The sequence below is a fragment of the Sphaeroforma arctica genome (assembly GCF_001186125.1).
Source record: "Sphaeroforma arctica JP610 unplaced genomic scaffold supercont1.220, whole genome shotgun sequence".
Classification (NCBI taxonomy): Eukaryota; class Ichthyosporea; order Ichthyophonida; genus Sphaeroforma; species Sphaeroforma arctica.
Window position 1 is genome coordinate 9,954 of NW_014040338.1, and position 11,898 is coordinate 21,851.

An 11,898-nucleotide genomic window follows, 5' to 3' on the forward strand; every position below is an offset into this window, starting at 1 on the left:
AGTCCTGTTGCTATGACTGAAGTCAGTGAAGTCAGTGAAGCCCGAAGCCTGAAGGGCAGATAAATTGCCGCCAATTTCACAATCGGCCAAATTTAGCACAGCATTGCTTATATTTACCCTCTCTCACTCTACTCAGCCACTCAGATCTCAGCGTGAGAAGCAATCGCTAGCCAAGTATTTTTATATATATTTAAAATTAATTAGGCATTGTATTCGTTAAGAAAAACGTATATACGTTTAGACTAGAATATCGGTTTTAGAACAAATATATATCGACTTTGTATACGTTAAATCCAAAGTACGTACGTCTATTTTCAAAGTCGAACTTACGGCGCGGCAGCTACGCCAGTCGTAGTCTGTTGAAACGTATTCAAATACGGATTAAACGTTGTTTTAGGTATTTATCTTGTTGGTATTTTACGTTGTCTTCGATAAATAGACGTATATACGCAATACGTGATAAGCCCATTGAACAGTGAACACCTTTTATATATAAATATATATGTGTGTGTGTGTGTGTTGTCTATACATGTATATATAGATCATGTAAATATATATATCAATAGTAGTAGGTTCTTTTTTGGTATCTATTCTGAGGCGACTATATGGATCTAGCTTCCCACGGACTTTCCGTCACACGTATCTAACTACTTTTGCAATGTACGGTGAAATAGTTGTTCAGTGACCTCATAGCTCGAGTATCGTTATTTGTAGTAAATAGTACAGCCGCATACAAGCGATCTCATCGAAGATTGATAGTATCGCAACGCAATTCCATTTGAAGAACCCTTTTCCCTGGCCTTGTTCATACATAGAGTGATAGTGAGAGTATTAAATTGAACTAGTGATCATGGCGGCCCAAGGTGGAATAGCGGACGACCTGGAAACAGATCTATTCCGACAAGAGCGACAAGAGCGCACCAGATTTCGTCTGTTTAGCACCCGAGCACAATCGAATAGTCACACAGCGTCTCAGCCTGGTTGTCAGGGTGGCCTTGATAACTTGGCTGAAAGTGGTCCCGTAGAGCAAGACGCTAGTCGTTGGGGGGGTTGGGCGAAGCGTCTACTACCTCGATGGAAGAAACGGTCGCATGCCAAACCAGAAGAACTAGACAAACTACAAGAAGGCGGGGGTGTCAATGTGTCGTCACCACTGGGTGCGGAAACAGATGCATTCCTATCAGATATCCCGGACACATGGTCAAACCCGCGCCCTGTATACTATTTTTTGAGTGACGAGAGGAGGACTAACAGTAGATTCTTTTCCACCGTCACGGATCCACGGATTGTGAGGTCTTTACGGTTGTTCCTCTTTGGCATACCCGCATTCTATCTGTCTGTCTTCGACACGCCAATTGGCAAGCCGGCGTATCTGATAGGCATGGTGTTCTATTCCGCATCTCTTCTGGACGTGCAGGGTATGATGTCCAGCATGGTGTTTGCATTCACGGCGTTGCTGATGGTGGCATCGTTTGTGCTCACATCGTTGCTGTTGATGGCTCAGATGGCTACGGACGGCTACGGACTTCTCATACTGACGTATCTGGCCATAGTCTTCATTTTTGGACTGGGGATTGTGGGCCCGTTGGGGGGTCTGGGGAGAAACTTTGGCATGTTTGCGATTGTGACCATAGCTAATATCTTCTGGCAGTTATTCCCTATGGCCGAAGACGGCTTCGTGGTGCTGGTACCCTGGAATGATGTCATTCAGATCATCGAGGAAGGTGTGGTGTCAGGGTTCGACGAGCTGCTGCAGAGTGGAGGGCTAGTTGATGTTCAGCAAATGATCAGCCAGCTGGCCGTCCAGATACAGACCGCGGCGGGGACCACGGACATCTCGTTCTTAGTTCCACCGGGGAATGTCTTATCCGGGTATGAAGTCGATGTGACCATCATCCAAGGCACCAGCATCCAGCTTACTCTCGCGCCGGGTATGTGGGTGGTCACTGCGATAGTGTGGGGCTCACATAACGGCATCATCACATCGCTGGGGAATGTTCTCTTGCAGGTGCTGATAGGCTATCTCATCTACCTGGTTTCTTTTATACCACCCCCGTACACATCTCTGATGGCCGAAGCACGCTTGGCGCAGGCGCGTGTCCTGCAAAGTATCATCCACCTGGTGCAACAGAACACCGCCAAGCGACAGGCGGCCTACAAAAGTACTGAGCCTGACGCGACGACCCAGAATGCCACAGGCAAGGGTGCAGGGCCGAATCGAACCTTATCGGACGACGAGCGCAGAGACTTAACCCTGAGTGTGGGTCAAACCGGGCTGGAGCAGCTCGAAGGGACTGCTGCGAAGCTCAAGCTGTCAAAAATGCTGGAGCCCACATGGTTGTCACCCAACATCCTCGCGCGCCCGCACGCAGCACTCATGGACGTGAACGTCAAGCTAACAGCTCTGACCACAGAGATTCTGCTGCAATCGCTCGATCTGTTAGATCGGGGGGCCGATAAAAGGCCTACTAAAGCCCGTGATTTGGCCGGGCTTCTTGAATTGCGGGGGGCGGCGTTGTCCCTGCTGGATTTGTGCGGTCAGGGTATATGCCTGGTCCCGCGCATGTACAACCGCGAGGAGGTGCAGGGGATAGCCGAGAAAATCAACGAAGCCGAGAGTGTTCTGAAGGCTAAGCACAAAACGTTTCAGGAAGGCTGTAAACGTCTCACCGAAACTGCTATACGCGAAGCAGACACGGTTGTCGAGGCTGAGAGTATTCTGAAGGAGGCAGGTGTACGCGATACTGAGGTGAGTCTGGGTACGTTCTTCCACCCCATATCACTCTCCACCGCGGTCAAGGAGCTTCTGCACGAGGAGTACAACTACTCGATCATGCACGCGGTCATGTCGCTTGCTTTCCTGTTGCTGGGCTTTGGTTTAGCGTCCGCTTTTAGCTGGGTGGTCCAAACTTTAAAGATGGTCCTCCGCCTGCCCCAACTACTGCGGAAATCCTCGTGGATAGGGCCGGGGGCCTGGTGGGCCGATAGGGAGGGTCACGCTGTGTTTAAGTACACGGTGTCACTCCTGATAGTGTTCCTTATACCGCTGTACTGGGTGCAGTACCGCACCTGGATCTGGCCCGCGAAGGAAAACCCGAACCCCTCACTGTACTACATCCAGACAGCCACGCCGAATAACTTCGAGTCGTGGGTGATGCTGACCTTTGTCATCTGCTACTTCCCCACCTTAGAAAGCACCGTGCACAAGACCTTTGCCCGAGTTCCGGGGGCCACGCTGGGATGCCTGACGGCCTGGCTCGTGGTGTGGTCCTCAGATGGCAATGGCTGGGGTATAGTCTTCTGGCTGTGCTCGTGTCTCGCGGCGGCTGCATACATGGCCGCCTCAGACGGCGATTCGGTGGTATGGGTTAGTCCTGCCTGGGGTTATCTCTGGAGAGCGGCCCAGATCTCTCTGGTGGTGATTACCATGGACTACTGGAAAAGTCGCGAAACGCGTACTATCGAGAACTTTGTGCTGAGCCGGTTCCTGGGGACCGTGTTAGGCGCCGCTCTGGCTATGTTTGTATCTGGGTTTGTGTTGCCAATGGGCTCGGGTATCAATGCGAGGCTGATGTGCATAGAGACGTTCCGATCATTATCCACTGCGCTTGTGGACGCGGTGAATGCCTTGGCCAAACAAAGCGAGAGCGCAGCCGGGGGAGACAGTACAACTGACCTGCACGAGAAGTTATCAGGATCAGAAAGAGCGTCGGATACGAATCTTGTAGGCACGGTCGAGGGCACGGAGGCGACCGCAGGACCGAAGAAAGGGCTTTTCGCACGATTCCGGAAGTCCAAAGGAGAATCTGCCTCAGATGCGGAAATGGGATCCGAATCGGTCCAAAAAACCCCTAGACCTAGTATATTCGAGACAGCGAAAGCCGAGTTGAAAAAGGGCCAGGCACAGCTTACACGGGCGACAGACCTGCTTAAGCAGTCTGTGGTGATGTCTGACGGACCCTTAGTGTGTACAGACGGTCGCCTGTACGATCTTCGCCTACACCTGGCGACTCTACAACACGTTGCCGGTGCTGTGCATATCGCAGAGGTAGATTTGTCCAACCTGACCGCGCCACAGGTAGAGGGGGCAAGTGAAGGAAATAGGACATCTGAGTACTTTGAGAGTACTGAAGCCCTAAAGAAAGACGAGGGGTCCGAAGGGACAGGTACAGTGGGTGGCGGTATCCCTCCGGGCCTCGAACAGGATTCGGAGATTGGCAGCCGGTCCAAAAGTAAGATCCTACTCCACGGTAGGCACAAGAAAGGTGCAAAACCGCAGCGAAGGTGTCCGCTTGTGTTGGACGAAGTGCGCGTGCGCGAGCTAGAGGCCATCTTAGAACGGTGTACTAATGAACTAACGGGTGTTCTCCTGTCCCAGTCAACCATGGATGTGTCTGATTCACCGCTAGTGTCGCGCTTGATATTCGATGACGAAGCGAGAGAACTACAGGAAGCGGCCCTCAGGGCATTATTGGCCCTGCCCACTAGCGGATCAGGTGCGTTCCAGATAGCGACCGAATCAATAGAGTCCATGTGCTTGCGGATACGGCACAGAGGTACAGACTGCAGTGGCATGCAGCACGAGACCTCAACAAACGACCGCGAGTGCCAAAAAGATGCTGATAGCCCTAGCCAGCGAGATTGCCTGGTCGATTTGGTAGAGGATATCTACAGTATAGAGACTCTCAAAGAAACACTCCTGGCGCTGAGCCTGTCTCGGTTTGCGGTGTTTTCAGCCCTGATCATTAATGCTCTGTATCTTCGTGAGCCGCAACTTCCGATTCCAGTGATGCAAAGGCTTCTGACTGTCCAAAATTATCAGAGTCGCCGGTTTAAGAAGCTCGAGGCTCGTGCTGCGACCGAGTGACGGGACAGACGGGACTTGTGATAACCACTCGTTGCTATGGAAACCAGATATTAGACTGGTAAATGGGTGGAGAGAAATACACACGCAAGGTGTGAGGTATGGTATGGAATTGAGAGGATCCGACGAACGTATGAGCAAGACTGGTATATTAAGCACAAGAGAAATTGCAAATCATACTGAACGCTGGTTTGGAGAACCACCGACCAGTTCTGTGCAGGGTTTTAGGGTTTCTCAACGATCCGGCAACGACGATGACGAGGAATATATCCCTTACTGAAACACTAACGAAACAGGAACCGAGAAAACGAGTCTCGTATTGAATCTTGGTTGCAACCAGACGCAATAATCGACCCGCTGTAAAACACCATGCGAAGATGGCCCTGTCGTCGGCGCCCGCATTGTCCGCCGTGTTGCGAGATTGCTGTGATGAATTTACATTCTACGAAAACGAGCCAACACGTACGAGAACACCCGCACGCCAACACGCTGGCAACGTGCAGATGGGCGGGGCAGCGGGAACAAGACGCAAACTCGATCGCGATCGGCACAAACGCGTACCCGCAATCGCAGCCGGCGAATATAATCTCGCTGGACGCAAGCGGAGCAGTAGTAAATCATACCATTGCGAACGCGCTGTACATCAAGTACGACATTGCGAAGGGGGAGGTTGCGTACGAGACAGTGACGCGACGCACACGGTGCTGGACCAACTGAACACGGTGAGCTACAACTACAAGACGGAAAAGGACGAGGCGCATGTGGGGTTCATTGAGGACGACATCAGCGACGGGTGATTGACGTTTGCGGATGAGACGGGCGCGCCGATCAACATTAAGTGGAACATCTGGTGGCGTTGATGGTGCTGGAGGTGCAGGAACTGCGCGCGGACATAGAAAATCTGAAACGTACGGCTGGCGTATAATAGAAAGGGTTGATTAATAAACTTATACATGTATTTTAATTTTATTTGTGTTGTAAACTGGTTCGGCCGTCTCGTTAAGGCCATGGCCCCAAAGATCGCTAATGTATTGGAAGACAATTTAATTTAGTCCCTGGGCGTTCAGGCGGGCAATAGTGCTGGCTGACAGCACCACGGAATTTCACACGACAAAAAAAAAAATGATCTTACCGAGCCACTCGCAACCTACTCATTCGTTTCTGACGAACTACGAGAAACTCTTAGTAAGGAAACGATAATGAAAGACCCGTGGACCGTCTACGACATAGTGCGACAATCCTAATTCCACAAGTCGGTTAAGGAAACACAGCCAATCAACATTTTAGGTTGGATACGATGAAGACTCGCGCGCATGGGCCATTCGCTGCAAAAATCTTCAAACTGATGCTGAATTACAGGGATTTTTATTTACCACTAACTTCATCAATGACTGCTATTTGACAGGTCTTTCCCAGGAGAATCAGGAACAAGCCCGCCAATACATGACGGACAAGATTCTCCGCCATACCCTTGCTCCTATCGTACTCTGTGATCTTCTTGACGACTGGCACACCACCGATCCTGAGCACCTCACCGCAGCTCAGCGTGCCTTGTGTGCCGATGCTCGACGCCTCGAGGTAGCTCGCCGCCCTGATCGCGTTCAAAGTAGCTTTTGTGTGCTGGAAGTCGTCCCATCATTCATCTAAGTTCCCAATTGGCTGTGGATGTTGTGGCACTAAGGGTCACAACAACGCAAAATGTCCTGCCGGATCTTTACAATGTACCATTTGTAACAAGATGGGCCACAACAATATACTAAAACAACATTTGTTGTCCGTTTCTCGCATATATTACGATAGACCACACGTGAAACAAAATATGTGACGTCATGCTTATTGTTAGGGGAGCTAAGGCAAACTACTTCAACACCGTAGCTCGTAAATTATTGATATCTCTTAAGAAAGGCCGGTTCCCGCTTATACTCGCCGATAACTCTGAAAAGATCATCCATGAGCGCGGTATACTATCTGGCTTAGGACTTTAATACATATCTCGATGCTTCTCTTCGACAGCCATTAGCCTCTCAGAACCGTTTACAAGATCACGATTTTTGCCTCAGCTTTCTGCGTAAACAACCCACGTGCAAAATCACCCATGTTGGTAACTCTCTTCAGATACCTCGCAGAAAAGGTGGCTATCACGTTTCCTATACTGTATTACGTAGTTCTCCGCCGCTCTCCAAAGCGCTCAACCGATTTTTCAGCACATGCCTTCGGCCCAGGCCTGCTCTGGTCACCACAAGCACGATGACCCGATCGACGATGAACTTCCTCCTGCGACACCTTCTCCTCGCACCACCTCCAGCGCAACATCACCATTCACAACGACACCTTCAATCGTTGTCTCTTCGCCTTCTAGTACAGCTATTGTCGATCCTTCGACCACTATGTCCCTTATTCGAATCTTTCCTGCGGGTTATACGCAGACCTATGATCAATATTTTTGAAATAATGGTCACCGCAGTCGCGAGACTACCATCCGGATGGCCGCTAAGGACAATGTAATTCTTACTAATCCTCCTCCCCTTATAGCTACAACTGAGGCGTGGATGTTAAACCGGGAGGACTGGAAGAAAGTCATGACTTTTCTTGAGTATAGTCTCACAATCAACGGTTGCGCCTCTTCTTCCAATACCCAACTACCACGATTTGCTGGCCCGGAAGGTGGTCTAGTTAACTTCTTCACAAAGGTGGATTGCCTTCGTGAGTGAGTGTGCCAATGAGAATCCTAGATGGTCTCAAATTTCGGAGCTTCTTCGGTTGAAAATACGCCTTGGTACAATCATCACCATATGCGTCCCGCTCGGGCCCTGTGCTCCTGGTGGTCCGCTTTTCATTCTAGGTGAGAGTCAAATCCTTTCTTTCAGTCCAAAAAATCCTGTTTATATCGTTCATCCAAAGGGATGTCTACACTATTCATAACGCTGCCACCACCTTCCTTCGTCATGGCCAGACTGCTGTTGAGATTCATACCTGAGCTTGCACCTTGCTGCTCTCATTAGTCCCCTGCGATCTGCCATAGCCCCTAATGCCAGCCTCCAAACTGCGATCACCTACGAACGCGCCTTTTCCTAAACACTGTCCAGTCTGCCAAAAAGCAAAACTGAAAAGTAAGCCAGTCACAACATGCAGTGTCCGACTCTGTGTATGGGCCGGCTGAACAATTTCACGTGGACTTGCTGGACCCCATGCCCAAGGATAGATACGGTAACGGATATGTGCTCAATATGTTTTGTGATGGTACGCATTACGGCCCTCTACTCGGCATTACCCAACAATGACGAAGGCACTCATTGCTCTACTCGTTCAGGTGCCGGCCCATTACCGACCGCATATCATGCTTGCCGATGGGGACAGCGCCTTCGAAAGTAAATCAATGCGAACTATGCTTTTCAATCGGGGCATAGCCCTCCGCAAATCGCCGGCTAACACCCCCAGCTTAACGGGAAGGTCGAAAGCCCCCATCGTACATTGAATGAGCTGACCACTATTCTTCTAATCGATTATTTCCAACCCATCGCTTGATGGTCACACGCTAATGCCCATGCTGACATGATTAGAAATGAGAATCTGGCAGCCACAGAACGACTACACTCCCTCTTCGACAAATGGCTTGGAACTACGTTTCCCCGATTTCCCGAGGCGCGATACAGATGTGTCGGGATGTTTAAGTTGTCTGGTAACAAGGCCAAATCTGTCCATAAATACAGCTCTCCAATTTGGTGTCTTCCTTGGCCGAGAACCCAACTGCACCCCTGACACGTTGAAAATTCAAAATTTTGCTACACAGCGCCAATTGTACTCGCGTGATGTTAAGTTTCTCCCTAACGAGCTTCCACAATGGAACTGCAATGGCAAGCGATTTACACGGTCTGATACTCTCTCCGGCTACGTCCTTCCTGCCGAATGGTACAATCTCAACTCGTCGACCACAGCCTCTGTCCCACATGTTCCCAGTACATCACCTGCTGTCGCTACCGCGCCCCCGTAACTCACCATCACGCCTGCCTCAACTCCATCCGTTGCCCCTAGCACCGTTATTTTATACTTTCCGCCTCAGTTGACCCATATTATGCCGACTCCTCCTATTGTTGACCCTCAGCCGGCCACGGCAGCTCGTTCTGTCGTCCCCTCTCGGCCCCTATTCGAACACCCACTACCCCCAGCTTTCGCTCCTCTAATGAGTTACAGCGCCTTTCGATATACTACACCCAAAGAACTTATTGCTAATTTTCAAGAGTATTAGAGGACCGACGCCGTCAACGTTTTATGACTACACTGCTGACTGCAATTTTGCAGACCCTTCACCCCTCCAGCTCACAGCCGCAGACGAATCCCGACTCTCTGGCATGGAACTCTGGCTTTTTCAGGCCCTCAGCCTCCATTACTCTATAGTTAACTTGGGCTTGGCCCGTCACCTTGTTGGATCGAATAGACCAACGGACAATGGCGTGTAGCCGATAGGCATTGTAGTATATGGGTGAGCGCTTGATAGTGAAGCTCATTGGGAGCGGCGGCTAAGGTAGCACGTTGATTAAGGCAGGCTGCGATGCCACACCCGCTACATCTGATGAGTACCTAGTTGCTTACACAGACAGTGATTGCGGGGGATGGCATGACATCCGTCGCTCCAATCCGGCACGGTTCTATGTTTTAACGATATTATAATCATATACTGGCGGTATTTATGGGAATGACGAGTACAAAGTTTGCCCTGTCCGACGGGATTATAGATGTGCTGGTATATGTATAGCGCAGAGTTTCGTACTCTCCAATCTCCTCTAACGCAATTATATTTATAGCTGACGTGTGCCGCGCATGTGCGCCGCGCAGGGGATAGATTTGTCTGCTAGCGCCGATGCGCATATAAATAGTATGCGCTTTGTCCAGATTTGAATCATAATTCTAAAATCATAATGTCAAAACAACCTATCGAGGAAATATACGCTAAGAATGTCCAACTGTTGAACTGGATAGCGTTCGGATATGGCATGTTCTGGACCCTAAGCTGATCGAGTACACGCTGGAACTGTATCGACAACTAATGGTCGTACTGTTGGCAGTGCTGGAGATGCACTGTATATGTATATCAATAATGATGTACTTTCCACGTGTATTTGACCAAAGTACATTGCGCCTCCGCGCAATGACACTTACATCGAGCAATCGCTTTTGGTATGTCGTCATGATGGCTGTCGATGAGACCTCAACGGACTATATGGTGTTTTCTAAACAATGCAGGGCATCATACTATTCATGATGCGCGGATCAGATATTAACGGCTTCGACAGACTATATTATGCTATACTGGTCACAGTCATATTGAGCGTTCTTGAGTGTGTCTGGAATGTTGTTGAAACGTCCGGGGCCAGAATAGCGCTGTGGGTATTCCAGACAATGAAATTGATATTTATATTCGTCATCCTTGGAAGGATCATAAAGGAAAAAATACCGATGATGCTGATGACCAAGTGGGCAGAATACGCGGTATATATACGCGACCACGTTGGCATAAACGCAGTTTGGTTGTATAGAAAACGTCTGCTATGAGCTGTGCTTTGCAAAAAATATTGATATCGATACCTAAAACGATATGCCTGAAATCTTGGAATACAGTACTGTGCAAATAGTCGAGTTTTCTAGAAACAACATATTGGTGGTTAAATACAAATAGATACGCCCCAAGGGGTTTAAATATCGGTCTACGCGATATTTCTTTTATTAAATCGCATAACGATATTGTCATCCACAATGATGGCGCCATGAACAGAACGTGTACGAAATGTTGTATGACGGGTGCTATATAGTCGTGCCAGGCATGATGCACGGGTCTTGGTGGTGCGCTTTTAGCCCAGGACATTTGTATGTGTGTGTGCGTGCGTGCGTGCGTGCGTGCGTGCTAAAGAAAGTATTGTGGTTGTGCGATCATTGCGATACATAGTTTTATTTTTATTTACATGGTATAATCATTCATTTGCTCTGACGACTTGACGTTAGCGTATAGTACGGTGTCAGGGATGGTAGTCTTCTTAACAACAGTCATGCATTTTGACGCGGACGCGTACTTGTGACATTTTGGGCCATCGGCGACACAGCTGAGCCTACTATCGTTCGTAGCCAGTAGAAACGATTTTCCAATCTTGAAGCATTGGCGCTGACGCCGAGGTATGGTGATATCGAAATTTGTTCTTGCGGTGGGCAAATCCTCCGCAAACAGCGTTTTCAGACATGGCTTGACGGTCGCGTACACCTGATACCCAAAACTGGTGGCCGACTCGCACAGCCTGCAGCCAGACAAACCCATCGCCCTTTGGGGCACAGAAGACTCTTGACAAGCCGTGAAATCTGGTATTGACATTCAGGTGGTTGTTGTCCAGTCCCAGTGCAAAGAGGTTAGATTCCAAAATGCTGCGAACGGATGTCGTCGCTGCAATAGCGGTTATAATAATGACGATAACTGTGCAACCCATTTTGTTATTGAATGGAAAGTGATTTAAAGAATTTCTTAGGACCTGTTGCTAAACCTTTCATACAGCGCGATTGGTTGCATTGCACATATGACCGGGACGATCTAAATATAGATTGACCGCAAGGGAGGTTCTATGTCCGCTCTGCGCAGCATAAGAGAACATTCACCCGAAAACAAAATGAGACTCCGGGCAAGGATCAAAGTGAGACATCACTTCTCAGTTACAACCATAGATGCCCCAAACTTGCGCGCTCGTGCTGAGCTGCGCTATTCATAGCTATAGTACGCGATTAAAATGCGCTCGGTCTGAGCTGCGCTATTTATCGCTATTTATCACTACGGCACGCGACCTCAGTGCGATCGTGCTGAGCCGCTATTTATAGCTACGGCACGCGACCAAAATGCGCTCGTGCTGAGCTGCGTTATTTACAGCTACCGTATGCGACCACAATGCGCTCGTGCTGAGCCGCTATTTAGCGCTATTTATAGCTACCGCACGCGACCACAATGTGCTCATGCTGAGCTGTGGTATTTATAGCTATCGCATGTAAGCACAATGTGCTCA

At 49.3% G+C, this 11,898-nt stretch overlaps 3 protein-coding genes across 3 annotated transcripts; 2 read left to right on the top strand and 1 right to left on the bottom strand.

Moving 5' to 3' along the window:
* Positions 1-483: 483 nt before the first annotated feature.
* SARC_04070 (hypothetical protein) lies at positions 484-4,867 on the top strand (the record flags this gene model as incomplete). Its single annotated transcript, XM_014302099.1, has 1 exon — positions 484-4,867. The coding sequence occupies exon 1, from the start codon at positions 851-853 to the stop codon at positions 4,865-4,867; it is 4,017 nt and encodes a 1,338-aa protein (XP_014157574.1). The 5' UTR covers positions 484-850.
* Positions 4,868-5,241: 374 nt separating this feature from the next.
* On the top strand, positions 5,242-5,661 carry SARC_04071 (hypothetical protein; the record flags this gene model as incomplete). Its single annotated transcript, XM_014302100.1, has 1 exon — positions 5,242-5,661. One exon carries the CDS (start codon positions 5,242-5,244, stop codon positions 5,659-5,661), a length of 420 nt encoding a protein of 139 aa, XP_014157575.1.
* Positions 5,662-10,817: 5,156 nt separating this feature from the next.
* Positions 10,818-11,222, bottom strand: SARC_04072 (hypothetical protein; the record flags this gene model as incomplete). Its single annotated transcript, XM_014302101.1, has 1 exon — positions 10,818-11,222. The coding sequence occupies one exon, from the start codon at positions 11,220-11,222 to the stop codon at positions 10,818-10,820; it is 405 nt and encodes a 134-aa protein (XP_014157576.1).
* Positions 11,223-11,898: the final 676 nt, after the last annotated feature.